An 18,441-nucleotide genomic window follows, 5' to 3' on the forward strand; every position below is an offset into this window, starting at 1 on the left:
AAAAACACAACCCAAATCATGTCTCAAATCAACAAGAATTTCAACCACACAATCAACAACATCAACACCACAACCAACAACTTCAACAACACAACCAACAACATCAACACCACAACCAACAACTTTTACAACACAACCAATCTTTTCTCAATAATAAAAATGAATTTGGTGTGTGGGGGAAAGGATCAACCCATCACTAAAAGCTCACATACCTTAATAGGGATCACCCCCGACGATACCACGAGGATCTTCTTGCTTGATCTTCTCTTCTTCTCTTGTTCTTCTCTTCTTCACTCAAAACCCTCACTCTCACTCTTTTAAAATGGAACAAAAATGATCCACAAATCAGCCTAACACAATAATATAACCAAAGGAATTGGTTAGTGAAAAGACCAAAATGCCCTTAAAATTTCCGGACGGCTTCCCTGCCAACTGTCCAACTTCCAAAGGCCATAACTCACTCCTACGAACTCGGAATCGAGAAAACTCGGTGGCGTTGGAAAGATCATTCCACAATATTCGTAACCATAACTGGAACTACTCCTAACTCATTCTGATCTAGGAGTTACGACTGCTCAAAGTTGGCCAAAAATTCACTGATTTCCATAGCCAAATTTTCAAAACTTTAAAATTCTTTCCAAAAAATGAAAATTTCCAATTCTAAGCCTCTTCAATTATTTCACACTAGTATACGTACCCGTGCGTTACACGGATAATATATTAAAAAAAGTGCCTATGTTATACATTATGTTCGAATATATATTATACACAGTAATATCTCTCTTTCATCAGTTAGAGATTCAATGTACAATTTAAAATTAAAATTTGAAATAATAAGGGGCACTAAACCACTCTTCAAAATTCTCGATTGAACTAATGTGAGGCATATTATTTTTATTTTATATTTTAATTTAATTTTTGTAACTCAATGATTAATACTTTTTTTTGTGTGGTAAGTGACGGTCAAATTACAGTGGTAAAACCTATTTCTAGTTCTAATTAATTACTAGGTCAAAGAAATAATCAAATCGAGAATATGTATCGACTTAATACTTAACCACCTAAGTACTAATATGATTTTCTCAAAAATATAAAAAATCTCACATCATAAGTTACTAAATGATCAACTTTCACTATTTGGCATAAGAGACGACATTCTATGGGGTGCTTAATTATCAAATCCGATCCTTTTCACAATAATCCTCTTAAGAAAAAAATTCATTATTACAAAATCACGACAGAAGTAATAGATACTAAATGTTTGCATTTTTTTTCATATTTTGAAATTAGTTTTGCTAATTTAATATAAATTAATTTCTTAAAAAGACTCCATCATTCATTGTGTCAATTTTTTTATTTTTTGTTTCAAATAAATTAATTTGATTTTTTTGTAAATTATTTTTAAAATAAATACAGGTTGTCAATATTTTGACTTATTAAAAGTCAATTCTTTTATTGTTAGAGAAATGTCAATTTATTTAGTTTAGTTTTTATGTTATTTTCTTTAAAGATTATTTGTTAAAAACATTTGAAAGACTCCAAATCCTTTTTTTTGTACGCTATTTCAATTTTTTTAATAATTTAATGTGTGAGTTTTCTCTTTTCATAGAGTGTCATAATTTTAAAATGATTGGTGAATTGAAACTCAAAAATCCAATAACATATCATAAAAATGCGCTAATTATTTTTCAATAATTTACTGTGTGAGTTTTCTCTTTTTGATAGAGTGTCATAATTTTAGAATAATTGGTGAACTGAAACTCAAAAATTCAATAACGTGTGAAGCACGAGTTACACCTGTCATCGTAAAAATATGATAAAAATCTTCAATCTTTTCCGTGGATTAGAAAACTAATTAAATAATTAAACTAATTTTAATTTTGATTAAACTAATCTGGTTATATTTTATGTTTTAGTTTAAATGAAGTATTATTACATTGACGGCTTATTAAATACCATTATTAGGTTTTATGACAAAATTAAACATGTACATGTACATGTTTCTTCTCATTTTATGACTTCCACATATTTAGAAGAAAGAATGACCTAATAAAAAAAAATCATCAGATGATTTAATGTACTAAATAAAAACTTTTAAGGTTAATCAAAGAACTCTATACCTTCCCAATGCACTTAGATTGATGACGACATTAATTGAGTTTAAATGGAGAAACATTTTTTATAAGAATTCTTGTAGCAAATCTCATAATTTTGATTTTATTTATAATAAAAAATATATAATAAAAAGGGAAATAAAGACACTCAAGTTTTGAGTTTTACCTAGTGGAGAATTCTTCAATATGTGATAAAGTGTACTTCAACCCTGCAAAATCATAGTTCTAATTTTATAATGTAGATAAAAATAATACAAATTCAGAAAGAAAACAAAAAAATGAATCAATTGAAAACGCATTTCGAATTCATTTCGTAACAACACAAATATGAAACTGAGAACAAATATATGATCTGAATTCTTCTTCTTTTTTGGTAAAACTTAAAAGATCTTGTTTCATTCATAATTTTTTTTCCCTAAAAGTTTTTCAAGAAAATCAATAAATGCAAAATAATACAGAGATTGTGGAAAAGAATGAAAATCTATCTATATGACTACACAGCGGGTGGAAATTACACTACTTTTGAATTGGCAGTTTTGTTTTTTAAAATTATTGACAGTTTTTTTGTGATTTAAAATTTAAAATATTGTGAGTTAAAATTTAAAATTTAAAATTTACATTTTAATTGTGATTTAAAAATTATTTTTAGGAAATATATAAAGAAACATGATAATATTTAGTTAGTTATTCACAATTATAGTCACAAATACATGGGATAAAACTATATATTCGAATGCTAATTCTAATTACAAAAAATAATAAGTAATTTTTTTTTTAACATTATTCACGTGTAGAATAAGTTATTTTTAAAAATTACCAACTAATGCATATTTAAAGTATTTTAAAATTTAAAATTTTAATTTTTAATACAAAAAGATGGAGAAATTTTGTAGTGTGCTGACATGTGGCACTTTTTACTTCTCCTTTTATATATAGATAGATTAAAAATGATCCCATTATTTTTTTTTAAAAAAATTAGGCAGTTAGCTTTGAATTAGGAATAAACACATTCAAATTATTATTATTATTTTTTAAAAAAAAGGAGATCAAAACATCAGTTTTTTTACGTAAACAAATTTTAAAAACTGTTTTTTATTTATGTTTTTTAAATGTAGATTATTGACATGTGTCTATATTTATTTATTTAAGTATTGATTATTTAAATTTAAAAAAATTATTGTGCTGACATGTGTCGTTTTAATTCTAATTATTGACATGTGTCTATATTTATTTATTTAATTATTAATTATTAATTATTTAAAATTTATTTAAAATATTGAAAATTTGTGGTGTTGACATGTGTCATTTTTCTTCTCCTTTTATATATAGATAGATTGCCGGATGTTACAATATCTCCCCCTTGGGAACATTCGTCCTCGAATGAGATGACTCTTACTAGGCTAAGGGTGTAAATCAAACTCAAACACCCAACAAGCAACCATGCAAACGACAACAACATGCTCACTATAACTTAAAGAACACCAAGAAGGAAATTAGTACCTTGATCTACACTTCCTCCGAATTCAAAGAGATATGGATATCTCTTCTTCAACAAACTGGTTCCTCCAAAGGACCTTTGACTGATGCTACATCTTTCGTTGTCAATCTACAAACTTGGCGGTCAAAAATCTGAACAGGTTTCTCCTCATGACTCATTTCATGGTTAAAACTTTCAAACATACCCAATCCTCTACTTCAAACTCTAACGCCCTTCTTCTAACATCAATGTAGGATTCTTGACGACTTTGTGCCATTTTCAACCTCTCTTGAATCACTTTCGCCTTCTCTATAGCTTGATGAACTAACTCTGGATCTATCAACCCTGCTTTACTAACTTCAAACCATCCAAAAAGAGACCTACATCTCCTCTCATAAAGAGCCTCATAACTAGTCATATGGATGCTAAAATGGTAACTATCGTTGTAAGCAACTCCATGCAAGATAGGTAATCATCTCAATTATCTTTGAAATCAATTCCACAATCCACCTTGATACCTCAAAACACCATCTCCCCCTTGTTCTAAAGCCATCACTGCTTATGAACATTTCACCTGTAATCCCAGCAGGATAGGGTCTGAGTCTTTCTCACCTTCTACTTCTGACACTACTGATAACTCGGCCTTGCTCGTCACTTCTATTCCTCCTTCTGCGGAATCTACAAGTCCGACTCCCAAGTGTGCAAGTCTATGCACATCTTTTGCTAACTCTCTCTTTGTCTGAGATTAATCTCATTCTAAGTGAACACACCCACATAAACATCATACAACAATGACGCCATATCTTCGAAGCAAAAATTGCAACAGCCAACTCTAGCTCATCACATTACACCCCGATTTGCCTAAACTCGACTATTATTCTCAAATCCATTTTAGATTCAGATACCCAGTATGTACTCAAGAACCAAATATCCTAACTGGGCGGTACTCAACTTCTCTTTCCATTCTTGAAAGTCTTCCTCACAAGGTTTGGACCGTTGAAATTTCGTTGTCCTTCCGAGTCAACTTGGTTAAATAAAACTCTTATCTAACAAATCCCTTTAACTGCTCCTTTAACTCTTTTAACTCTGCTGGTGCCATTCCATATGGCGGAAAGGAGATAGGACGAGTATCTGGAATAAGGTCTATGCCGAAATCTATTTCTCTCACAAGAGGAATTTCGGGTAGATCATCAGGAAAAACTTCTGGAAACTCTCTTACTATAGGTACTGACTGAAAAGAAGGTATCTCAACACTAGAGTCATTAACTCAGACTAAGTGATAGATACAACCCTTTGAAACTAACTTTCTCGCATTGAGGTACGAAAATGAAACGACCCTTAGGCACTGCTGAACTACTACTCCACTCTATGACTGGCTCACTAGGTTGATCAGGTATAACATCAAAGTTCATAGCAACAAAAGGAATTACAAAAGATAAACTCGCTCTGGGGTCTAGCAAAGCAGAAACAGCAAAGTCGAAGACTCGAATCATACCAGTGACAACATCTGGTGAATCTTCTTGCTCTTGGCGATTGTTGATTGCATAGAGGCAGTTTGCTCCTCTGTCCATACTAGAAGTATCTCCTCTAGGTACCATTCTGTCTGGTGGGACAACTGAAGAAGATTGGGCCTTATTGCTCAGATTTCCACTACCTTGCTTGTTCTTTGGGCACTCCTTCATGAAATGTCCCTCTTGTCCACACTTAAAGCAACCTGTCTGGCCATCACGACACTTACCTGGGTGGGTTCTACCACACCTAGCACATGAAGGAGCCTTACTACCCCTTGGTACTATACTTCCTTGAGGATAGGCAGGTCTAGCCCTGAAATTATAGGAATTTCTATTGTACCCATCTTTGTTCTCAAGTGCAGGCACACTAGCAGATGGTGGAGCAGGTCCCTTCTGTTTCTGTGGGAGAGATGACTGATTAGCATCATTCTTTTGCTGCCTGAACTCGTCCCCTACTATCTTAGCCCTTTTATCCTTAAACTCTTCTCTATCCTTCAACTTATCCTTCTCAACTTGTAGTAAATGGACCATAAATCTTGCTAGATCAATATCCCCTATCAGCATAGCTGCCTTGCCTTCCTTGCTTGACTGACGAGACAACCCAGCAACATATAAACTCATCCTGCTCCTCATGTCAGCAACCATCTCCGGAGCATAGCGGGAAAGTTGAGTGAACTTCATACTGTACTCATGAACACTCATAGACTCCGGATTAAGGGTGAGAAACTCTTTAATCTTTGCCTCTCGCAATTCATGAGGAAAGAAACGCCCCATGAGACCACCCTCAAACACAACCCAACTCACTGCTGGCGCATCCTCAGCCCTATTCTTTTTCCATTGGTCAAACCAGATTCTAACGACACCTTTTAATTGGTATGCAGCTAGTTCCACCCTCTTTGACTCAGCAACATGCATCACATCAAATACCCTTTTGAGCTCCTCAATGAAGTTCTCCGGATTCTCGCTAATACTTGAACCTGTGAAGCTTGGTGGGTTCATCCTTAAGAGTTCACGGATCCTTGAAGCATCAACCACTTCGTGTCGATTATCTCCCTGCCCAATATGATAGGTCGCAACTTGACTTAACATTCGGATAGTTTCACGAAAATCCACATATTTGATCTCTTCTTGGGTTTGCATTTCTAGGGCATTTGGTAACTGTTGTTCCTCAACACCCTTCATAGCTGGACGAACTCTGACTGCTCTTCGTGGAGGCATGATCCTCTGAAACACGCACAAGCATAAATTAGAAAGAAACTCTTTAGAGATAAACTCTAACGCACGAGATGAGTGTGAAAGAAGTGAGAAATCTTCCTAAATGTTGTAGCTTCCCAATTATAGATATGGCGCGCTTCACACTGATAACTAGGACTCTACAGACACGGCTTCATAGACTCCCTAGGACTCTGGAACTTGCTCTGATACCAAGTTTGTCACGCCCCGAGCCTACACCCTGGGCGAGACCGGCACTCGGAGACCATTGCTGGCCCCAAGCGAACCCTTGGCCTAGCTTTCTTAACTCAGCGAAACTTAAATCAACAACATAACTAAATGTAAAGAAAGGTTATAAACAACCAACTGATAAAAACTAGCCAAAAAGGCAACTCGAGTCTCAAAATAGAATAATTATGCATATACACAAAAGAGAGACTCAAACTAACTGACTGACTGTCTATGAAACCTCTAAAATACTGAGATGGATGTTGGGACAGACCCCGCCACATCCTAACAAAACAAAACTAAAAGAACAGAACAACCGAGTCCTCCGAAAAGAAAGGAGGCTCACCACTGACTCTGTAGTGCTCAACTGGATCAACGGTGTGCTGGATGCTGATCTTGGGTACCTGTGTCTGCATCATAAGACGATGCAGGCCAATTGGCATCAGTACATGTAATGTACGAGTATGCGACTGGACCGCTAAACAACAACTTAAGCTTGAAAGGGATATAAAAGAGAACTTACCTTGGCTCTGTTCAACTCATGAATAACTGAACTCAATATAAAGCAATAAGACACATGCAATATATATAAAGCTTTGCAAAACTATTTAAAACATGACGTAAAAATCATATTTATAATATCATGAAAATACCATGCTTCCTCTCAAAGTTTACTTGTGCAATGCATGAATGAAGTTCCATACCCCCATCCATACTAAGCAGAACTTATCGAGGAACCAAGCTCTTTCTACTGTGGGAGTTCTCTAACCGACAGCCACCACTACATATATAAGTAGTGACACAACGTTTTACCTCACGTTGCCCAAGGACCATCGTATACCTTGCCATCGATATAGGACATTACTTTAACTTTTGCTTAATGGATCCACTAGCTTAACTTTCGTGATCATCTAAAATGTATGATCCGAGAAATCCCATGTTTGGCTACATGGTTCTTATGGAGAGTTGAGTTAATATGAACTCGTGTCCCCAATTCGGTGCTCAAGACTACTCCCAAAAATACTTTAGCTCATAAGTGTTTTAAACACATCTTTCTTTAGTTGAGATAATTACTCAAAACTTAGCCCGAAGGCACTTGAAAACTCTTTTTAAAAAGAACAAATCAAAACCATATTTTTAATATGATCATTGATGACTCGGGATATTCATACTGCTTAAACAATGATCGTATATCTAGAGACCATACTGTTTAAACATTGATGACATACTCTATTTGTCATACTAATCATATTTTAGAAACTCTTTTTCAAAAACTCATCTTTTCTTTTAAAAGAGATAGTGCTCAAACTTCTCAAAACTCTTTCGGAAATCTCAGTTTCCTCTCAACTTAAATGTGAAAACACTTATAAACTTTTTTGGGAAATACTTAGTTCCCTAATTACTTTTGAGAAATGAACTCAACTCTTGACTCTTGACTTAACTCGAAACTCTTGACTTGACTGGAAACTCGATACTCTTTACTCGACTTGAAACTTGAGACTCTTTACTTAGCTTGAAACTCTATACTCTTTGCTTGACTTGAAACTCTATACTTAACTTGGAACTCTTAGACTTAACTTGGAACTCTTATACTTAACTTGGAACTTGAGCCTTAGAATGAAGTTAAAACGTTCAATGAAGACTCTTGAAAAGCTTTAAAGACTTGCTTAACTTCTAAGCTTGGCTCTAACTTCACTTGACTTCTAACATCACTTGACTTTGATCCTAACTCACCTTGAATTGGATTATGGATTCAAGGGTAATGATCTCATGTTTACGACACTTCTCATTTTCTTACTCACTTGCTCGAGTCTTGAAACAAGTTACTAGAAATTATAGCCGACTCCTCAAACAGACTCAAAGGGATTTCCTTAGAATATTCGAAAGAATTCTCAAAACATAACTCTCAACTCTACCTTGAATTTGAATTATGAATCCAATATTATGATCATGTTAGGAATGACTTTTAGGTGTTTAGAAGTAGCTTAGAGTAGTTAGAATCGAAAGGGAGTGAATGCGCACTTTAAATGAACTCAAATGGGGCAACCAACGACAACTGGATGGGGCAGGTGACCCTGGAGCCATGGGTGGCACGGGGCGCCAGCCCCTTAACTTCAGAGATGAGTTTGGGGCGCTCTGGCAGGCGCGTCGCGCCAGGCCCCCAACCCAGATATTTCAGCAAGCTCATTTTCCCGTTTTCTCACCTAATTTCACCTAAAATCGAATGGTTTCTTCCCCAAATCACTTAGAATCATTAAAACCCTCAATATACCATAGATTCAACTCAAAAGCACAACCCAAATCATGTCTCAAATCAAAAAGAACTTCAACCACACAATCAACAACATCAACACCACAACCAACAACTTCAACAACACAACCAACAACATCAACACCACAACCAACAACTTTTACAACACAACCAATCTTTTCTCAATAATAAAAATGAATTTGGTGTGTGGGGGGAAAGGATCAACCCATCACTAAAAGCTCACACACCTTAATAGGGATCACCCCCGACGATACCACGAGGATCTTCTTGCTTGATCTTCTCTTCTTCTCTTGTTCTTCTCTATTTCACTCAAAACCCTCACTCTCACTCTTTTAAAATGGAACAAAAATGATCCATAAATCAGCCTAACACAATAATATAACCAAAGGAATTGGTTAGTGAAAAGACCAAAATGCCCTTAAAATTTTCGGACGGCTTCCCTTCCAACTGTCCAACTTCCAAAGGCCATAACTCACTCCTACGAACTCGGAATCGAGGAAACTCGGTGGTGTTGGAAAGATCATTCCACAATATTCGCAACCATAACTGGAACTACTACTAACTCATTCTGAGCTAGGAGTTACGACTGCTCAAAGTTGGCCAAAAATTCACTGATTTCCATACTCAGCCAAATTTTCAAAACTTTAAAATTCTTTCCAAAAAATGAAAATTTCCAAGTCTAAGCCTCTTCAATTATTTCACATTGCCAGATGTTACATTCTTGGAGTCGTCTAGTTCTGTCAGAGGTATAAAAAATATAGAGAAATCCTAGTACTTGGTTTGAGATGACCTTAAATCAGGGACATGGTTATTAGTAAGAATTCATATTGCTGATCCCAACTTGTTTGAGATATTTGAGACGTTCTTGTTTTTGTGATAAATCTCCTTAAAGATTGTTTTAATTTATATCGCGATTCAGACTTTCATATGTATGTTTCTTCTCGAATTTTCGTTTCTATCATTGTACGTATCTACCTGTCTTACAATTCATCTCTTTTGAGTTGAGGGCCAATCGAAACAACCTCTCTATGACTGTACCCCGCAAAGGTAGAGGTAAGGTTTGCATACATATTAACATTTTCATTTTGTTAAGCTATGCTTCTTGGACTCTCGAGAAAAATATTGCCGCACCCGTGTCGGATCTTCCAAATGCTTCACTTTCAAAGGATCCTCTTTTGAAGAGTCAGAGCAACATAGCCAATTTGGTAATTGTTGTAACTCAGTGAATCATCTCTCATATCTCTCGCAGGTATAGAGCAGTAACAAGTGCATATTATCGAGGTGCAGCTGGTGCGATGCTAGTCTATGACTTGACAAAATGCCAATCATTCGATCATATGGCTAGATGGCTGGAGGAACTAAGAGGTCACGTGGACAAGAACATAGTTATAGTGCTCATCGCGAACAAATGTGATCTAGGAAGTCTTCGAGCTGTACCAGTTGAAGATGCTCAAGAATTTGCAGAAAGGGAAAATCTCTTCTTTATGGAAACATCAGCTCTTCAATCCACAAACGTCGAGGGTGCATTCATGACAGTTTTAACAGAAATTTAGAAAATCATTAGCTAGAATACGCTCATTGCAGCTCCAGGAGCAGATTATAGGAAGTCACAATCTTTAAAGGGAACCAGGACTTGGATTCTGGTGGGAATACTGGTGGTTGCTGCATGTCGTCATGATTTTTATTGAGTTCTGAAGGTCTTTTTATTTATCCGAAATCATAATATTACTGGGAATGTTTTATGTTTTAGGTAGAATTAGGAATTGTTGTTGATGATGAAGTTGATTTAGATAGTTTGTTTAGCTATTTGTGTATACAGTTCATTAAGTTGTTCACTGGGGCATCAGGGGCGGAGCTACAACCCTATCTATGGGTTCTGTCCTGTATTTGTGTTCAAAATTTCACTTAATACGTATAATAGCAATTTATCCAGAATCTACTATGCTTGCTTTTCTAAAATACAACACTGATAAACTCAAAATCCTAACTCCGTTAAAGTTACAAACACACTAGTATGGTAACGGGAATAATAAAAAGAGCTTGTAACAGACTATCTGCCAGGGTCAAGGTCTTGGGGAACTCAAGCACAACGATGGTTGATAATAAAATTAGATGGGGTGCGATTGTACTCCCTGGAAGTAAACAACATTGAAGGTAATTAGTTACTACGTTATATAATTCGAATGCAGAAATTTAAACAAGGTAAAAATCTATACAATTATGCCTAACCAACAGAAGAAAGACAACAGAGTTTTCATTTCAAGATTACACACACTGAACACCTTTTACAAACTACAATGTCAGTGCAGTCGACCACGATAAGGATTTCAGATCCCTCGAGGTGGAGTAACTACAATGTTCTACTCCCATGATATGTACTTCCTCCAATCGAACTATTCTTGATATGACCACTGGTGAAATCCTTTTAAGTACTCGATGCTTATTCAAAAACTCTTAACAAAATTAGATTGGTTCAATTTTCCTTTCTCCACTGGAACCTCCTCTAACTGAGAATCTCTGATGCTGAGAATTTCCAAATTGACAAGTTTGCCAATAATGGATATGTCATCCAACCAAAAATTACTCAGACATAGCGTCCTCAGATTTGACAACCTCTGAATGGATGCTGGAAAAGGCGGAATGGTTTACTCATTCCAACAAAAAAATCATGATGTGATGTGATCAATCTTTCAAAACAATGTAGAATGCAAGATGACATGAGAAAATAAATCTACATAGTAGTTGTTAAATATAATGAAAGATGAAGTTAGAATCACAGGGCAGATCAAATTTATAGTTTACAGAATTCTGCAGTGGCCTCATGTTTATATCACAATCAACTATTTTTTAGATATTACTAATACATATACAAGATCTATAGCCAATAGCTAGTAGGTTGACATGAACCGATAGATTACAATAATGTAGATCCGCCTCTGCTTGTTACCTCCATCGCGAACATATGTTTCAGGTGATGTTCGAGGTTTTACTTGCATTATTTCATTGAGATTTTCCTACCTTCCTAACTTCTGGCATGACTAGGTTCAACTTCGTCGCCATCACTAGCTTCTTGTTCCCGCAGGAAACAGAGAATGCTAAAGAAGAGAGAGATGATTAGCTTAGTAGCTTATTAAGTAAAAGAAAGTTGATGAAGTATCTAAAATGGAAAGAGAGCAGTAGAACCTAATTAGAATATCATGTAGTAATGAATAAGACATACCTTGTTATTGAAACTCTGCTGTATCCATTTATTCAGATCATCTTCTTTCATGTCCACATGATCAATGTTCACACTTTTGAGACTCGGTGTACTCACAGATATTCCCTGTTTGACAAACGTCTTCATTTCAGGGCAGTTGTAAATATACACTTCTCTGAGAAATGGAAATTCAAGAGCATGCTCTGTCAGAAAGAAATTCCCCAGCTTAGGCAGATCAACAAGATACAGCCGTTCCAGTCGGGGAAATAAGGTCATTATTCCTTCTCCTTTTGTGATCACTTCTTCCATTGATTCACAATTTGTTATGTGTAACTCTTGGAGATTCAGAAGACCTTTGGCCACTGATGGAGACATCAAGTTTATCAATTTTCCACAATTTGTTACATTCAAGGTTTGGAGTTTGGTGAAGTAGTCAGTTGGAAGTTGGTGAGAGCATATAACACTTATGCTGGTAGGCCCTAAGATGAATAGCTCTTCCAGGTTGGGACAAGAAACCTGCGAGCTTTCAAGTATCAAACTTTGTTGCAGGTACAGTTGGAGCTATTGAGTGGAGAAGCCAAAAGTTCTTACACACATTTATGGGAAAATGCATAAGTATCCCCCCAGCCTATGCCCGAAATCCCAGAGACACACCTAACCTTTACTAAGGTCCTATTACCCCCCGAACTTATTTTATATGTAATATTCTACCCCTTTTTGGCCTATGTGGCACTATCTTGTGGGCCCAACACATGCTGACAAAATTTTCAAGGATAGTGCCACGTAGGCCAAAAAGGGGTAGAATATTATAGATAAATTAAGTTCGGGGAGATAATAGGACCTTAGTAAAGGTTAGGTGTGTCTCTGGGATTTCGGGTATAGGCTGGGGGGTACTTATGCATTTTCCCCACATTTATTTATATATTTTTAAAAACCCAAATATATATAAAAAAAATTGTATATGATCTCGTTTCATATTTTAAAAAAAGTTTTTTCGTATCTCAAATACATTAGTATTTTTTTAATACGCTTATTGCAGCTCCGGGAGCTGATTATGGGAAGCCACAATCTTTAAAGGGAACCAGGATAATTGCTCCTGGACAGGACACAGATTCTGGTGGGTATAGTGGTGTCTGCTGCATATCGACATGATTTTTTTATTGAATTCTGGAGGTCTTTTTATTTATCCGAAATCATAATATAACTGGAATGATTTATGTTTTATGTAGAATAGGGAATTGTTGATGATGATAAAGGCGATTTAGATAGTTTGTTTAGCTATTTGTGTATACAGTTCATTAAGTTGTTCACTGGGGCATCAGGGGCAGAGCTATAACCCTGTCTACGGGTTTTTTCATGTATTTGTGTTTCACTTAATATCTATAAAAATTTATCCAGAATCTACTATGCTTGCTTTTCTAGAATACAACACTGATAAACTCAAAATCCTAGCTCCGTTAAAGTTACAAACACACTAGTATGGTGAACGGGAATAATAAAAAGAGCTTGTAACAGACTCTGCCAGGGTCAAGGTCTTGGGAACTCGGGCACATCAATGGTTGATAATAAAATTAGATGGGATACGATTGTACTCCTTGGAAGTAAATAACATTGAAGGTAATTAGTTACTACGTTATATAATTTGAATACAGAAATTTATACAAGGTAAAAATCTATAATATTATGCCTAACCAACAGAAGAAAGGCAACAGAGTTTTCATTTCAAGATTACACACACTGAACACCTTTTACAAACTACAATGTCAGTGCAGTCGACCACGATAAGGATTTCAGATCTCTCGAGGTGGAGTATTAAATTTTTTATTTGAAGTTGAAAATACTGAAGTATTAGGTTTAAATTTCTTTGAACAAAAGAAAGTAATTAGGTGATTTTTTTTCATATATTTAAACATTGATAGCCAAAGTTATCTGATACCTATGTTTGTGGAAGATAAAAAGTACCGTGTAGAATTAGTTGATCAAGTGTTGACTCACGGGGCAGTACTATGACTTGGTTCCATCAACATAATTATTGTATTACTCTCCATTTATTACTTTCAACCATAGCCACATCTGTTTTTCAGAACAAATGAAAGACGAAGATGACGGTACTAGCTAGTAGAAGGGGCCAGTAGGCCTTATCACCAAAGGTAGTAGTTGAATGTTAAGTTCTCATTATTTAATCAGATGTCTCGTGTTCGAGTAAGTTTGTCCTTGGCAAAGAAGGGGAGATCCTATCATCAAAGATTTTGATGAAATGATAAGTAGAAGTTCTCGCTTTCTTTAATCAGATGTTTCGAGTTCAAGTAAGTTTCCTTTAGTAGGAAGTGTTTTACGCGCCCCAAATTGGAATGCGCAAATTCAAATACATATTCTGGTGCACACATACATATATTGCTACCAGCAATTAAAGGAATTAATAAAAACTTTAAACCTTAATGTTATCAAGTTTCTGCTATTAAACAGAGAAAACTGTAGAGCACATGATGTTCACAACAACCTAAACAAAGTTTATGTCCTTGTTTTGATCAACAACTATGTTGTTTTATGGTGATTTAATATCTACTATTGGCACTTGTGTTTATGCATCTTCTGCATATTAATCAAACACACAAAAGCCAACAAATTCCAGAGTAAGAGAAGTCGTAAATTGAAGGAAAGGATAGAATCTCACACGTTTGTGTGGCATTTCAAATAAGAATTTAACTTGTATATATCGACAGTGTAAACAACTCCTACATTATCAGTGTCTTTTATTGTCAAGTACAAATCAATGATAATGATATAGTAATGTGGATGCTTAACACTCTCCACACGCCAAAAGTTTTGCTTCTCAAGCATTGGTAACACAACATTGTATCCCTATTATGTTTTTATCTCAATATTAAAGAGCTTTCGGACCCAATATTGAGCAAAAATACAATATAACATTCGCATCACAAGAAATAAGATAGCTTTTATAGGCTTTCTTCTGATGCTATATATATGTGCTTCGTTTAAATACGGATGAACAAGCATCTCCAAAAAAGTGTTCATTAAAATCTTTCAGAACGACAAAGAATGCAAGATGTCATGGGAAAATAAAGCTACATATGAGCTATTGTTGACACCCAATTTTGACCCTCCCCGATAGCGATTTATCATCGAGCTTCCTAAATTCTAAATGATTTAATATAATTGGCTTTATAAAACTCAAAATAATTTTCAAGTCATTTTAAGTAGTTTGGTCATTTTTATAAATTTTAAAATAATAAATATGATATTTTATATAATTATGTGTCTAGTTGGTATATTTTATGAGATGTTCGAAAATTGTCTCAAAAGGATTTTAGTTTTATTTAAATATTTGGTTATTTAGTTTAAATAAATTAATAGCTTATATTTTGAGGTAATTAGTTTATAATTAAGTTAATTATTGTATAATTATGTGTCTCATTAGTATATTTTACGAATGTTCGAAAATTGTCTCAAGAAGATTTTAGTTTTATTTAAATATTTGGTTATTTAGTCGTTTATATTGTTAAATTAATTAGTTTATAATTAAGTTAATTATTTTATTTTGTTAAGATTAAGAAGCTCGTTAATTAATTAATATCAATTTGTCTTGTTTAATTACTAGCCGAATCTATCTTAACTAAATTGAATTGGCTAAGTTCTTCTAATTCCCTTTCAACCGACCCCACCCCTATTTACTTTTTTTACAATTAATACCGTACCCATACAGTTACAATACATACTCTACTCCACCAGCAGCCCAAAATCCCACCTCAGCCGACCCATTTCCCCAAATAACCCAGTAAAATAATAACAATAACAACATATACCAACCGACCCCAAGCCCATTATTCCATCAGCCTACAATCATTCCCAGCGGCCCACTTCCCATTTCCCCTTCTATTTTTAGTAGTCCAATTCATAGACCGACCCGGTCCAATTTCGATCAGTAGAAAAGACCCATTAACATCTCCTTCAACGTTAACAGTGAAGCGAGTTCACAGAGCAATACACGGCGTGAACATGGAGAATACACGAAAAAGCAACAAGGAACAGAGAGTACACTACGAAATTCGTCTTCTTCCTCAACGTCTCTCTCCATAGTACTGTTGCAGCAACACCTGCCAGCCCGCGTTTGTCCTTGCCAGCGTGAGATGAAGACACGACGAGCAGTGGGTACAAGGGAGTCGATTCACCCCTTCCTCTTTTGGAATGGGTCAAAATCACAGAAAGAGGGTGTTTGTCCAAAATGGTGAAAGATTTTGATTTTGAATTTGGAATTGGGCTCACTCCTATGGAATTTCATCTGTTTCCCCCCATTTCGGAACCCTAATTTTCCTTCTATATATGTGGCATATTATTCACTGTTAAGGGAGGGGGAAAAAGATTGAAGAAAAGTTTTTTTGGAAAGAAATATAAATACAAGAATACACACATAATAAGAGAAAATCAGTAGTTAGACTCAAGCGAGAATCGATAAAAGATTTTTCTTCTGTACTCGCCGCTTGCAAAGCTCATCGAAATCTCGTTGTAGTAGTGAAGTTGTCGTTCCTCTGCTCGTTCTGTCTCAGTGCCGCTGCCCTCGAAAAGGAGATACTCATTTTGATTTATGTCTCTTTTATTTTAACGTGACAGCTGTTTGGATCTTGGACTGCATATAGTGCTCGAAATATTAAAGTTTGAGAGTATGTTTGACTCATCGTTGACTGCAAATCAATGTTGTAACTCGTTTTGTTATTCGTTTTGTTGTAGTTTGTTTAGTCTGCTTGGAAGATTTGATGACTCCATTTGTTTGCGATTCCTTTTCTCTTTACCGACTGTCTCGTTTGGGATGATTGAGATAGTGGGAGATTTAGTTGTGAAGTTTGAAACCACCTTCTATGAGTGATTTCGTCTTTCGTAATCTGATACACAACTTGTTCCCATTCTTTGCTTATTCCGATTTAGCGTAAATCCATGGGTTGTTTAGCTCCCTCTTCATGTTTGCTTATAAATGATTTTTTTTACATGAAGCTTGCCAACTAATGTGGTTTGTTTGCATTTTCTTTTATTCTTTGGTTAATCACTCTAGTTTATTAACTTTTCTTTTGCTTCTTGTTTTCATGAGTATGGTCATTAGCTTATTTGGCATATCTATTCTTTGATTTTGGTCGAGTCCACCTTCTTTACTGTCAAAGATTTCTATGAGTTACATGCCCATCGTTAATTAGTTCCAATAGATTGCGAGAATATGCAAGCCTTAGTGTATAGTGGTGCATCCCACCCTTTCCCTTGTTTTTTTTAAGCTTTCTATCGTAGTTAGCTTTGTCTAAGTTAATTACTTTATTTTATTATGAGTTTCCTGTCGTGCTTACATATGGACTATCATGTTTCATCTAGTATAATTCATGATATAATATACCTAGTTGATTTTAGTTTTATATGATTTTTTTGCTAAATTTTGTTTTTTTGGCTGATCTTTTTTTGTTTGTTTGTCTTTACTGTCAAGTTGTCGTATAGATGCACTATATTTAATACAATGTGTTTGTTTATTAATCAAGGTGCAGTGACTCCTTTTATTTGTAAACTATATGTTGCCAACTGTTCGCTACTTTATTTAATCTCAATTGATTGGTTTTGCTTGCTCAAAATGTGTTTAGTTGGTTTCCTTTGGATACGTTATTGTTTTTCCCTAGATTGGTAAATCTTGTTATCATTTGGAGCTATGGTTTGTAATGTGATTCTTTTTGAGTTCTAATCTTTTTTTTCTTTTGTTTCATGTGATACTATCCGAGTCCTCTTGGACTCCTATCTTCTACCCCATATTCCGGATGGGCCATAAAGGCCCGCATCCACTTATTTCTTTATCGAGTCCAAACAGTTGGTGTACAGGTTGAAAGCAACAGATAGAGTCTGAAATTCGAATTTTCAAGCTCCGAAAAGCCTGAAAAGGGGGCTGTATACACTGGTATACCTGATGTATACAGTGGCATACAATAAAAAATACAAGTGATATACAGGTTAAATTTGGAGTCGCAGGCTGAAACACGCAAGAATGCAGGCATACAGCTTTAAATACGGATATACGTCAACAAATGCAAGGATTCAGGCTCCAATTCATTTCATATACATTGGTATACACTCAGTGTATATGGCTTTCTTAAGGTTTTAAAAAATAGGCCCAAGGAAATTGTCAACAGTCAAACAGCGAAAATGGGCCCAAGAGGTCAAAGGGAAAGTCCAGCAGAAGAATTGGGATTTAAATAGGCCCAAACCCTTGATTGGGTATTTTTAGTATTAGGACAGGTTCATGAATTTGGGTCAAAATCCCGAATTTGATTTTTTGTCTCCCTTATATTTATTTATATTTGTGTCGACTAACTCTTTTGTATTTGGTTATTATTTAATTAAATTCCCCGAGAGAAGTCATTTCTTCTTTTCTTATACTTAGTTTA

General features: G+C 35.2%; 1 protein-coding gene and 1 pseudogene across 1 annotated transcript; one reads left to right on the forward strand and one right to left on the reverse strand.

Moving 5' to 3' along the window:
• Positions 1–4,943: 4,943 nt before the first annotated feature.
• On the reverse strand, positions 4,944–6,320 carry LOC125869436 (uncharacterized; the record flags this gene model as incomplete). Its single annotated transcript, XM_049550019.1, has 3 exons — positions 6,030–6,320; positions 5,559–5,747; positions 4,944–5,453 (listed from the first exon to the last, which is right to left on the reverse strand). Coding segments are annotated over exons 1-3 (990 nt in total), but the record flags the coding sequence as incomplete, so codon positions are not given.
• A 2,236-nt stretch (positions 6,321–8,556) lies between these two features.
• LOC125867191 (ras-related protein RABA4d-like) lies at positions 8,557–13,243 on the forward strand (annotated as a pseudogene).
• Positions 13,244–18,441: the final 5,198 nt, after the last annotated feature.

This window comes from Solanum stenotomum, chromosome 6 (genome assembly GCF_019186545.1).
Source record: "Solanum stenotomum isolate F172 chromosome 6, ASM1918654v1, whole genome shotgun sequence".
NCBI lineage: Eukaryota > Viridiplantae > Streptophyta > Magnoliopsida > Solanales > Solanaceae > Solanum > Solanum stenotomum.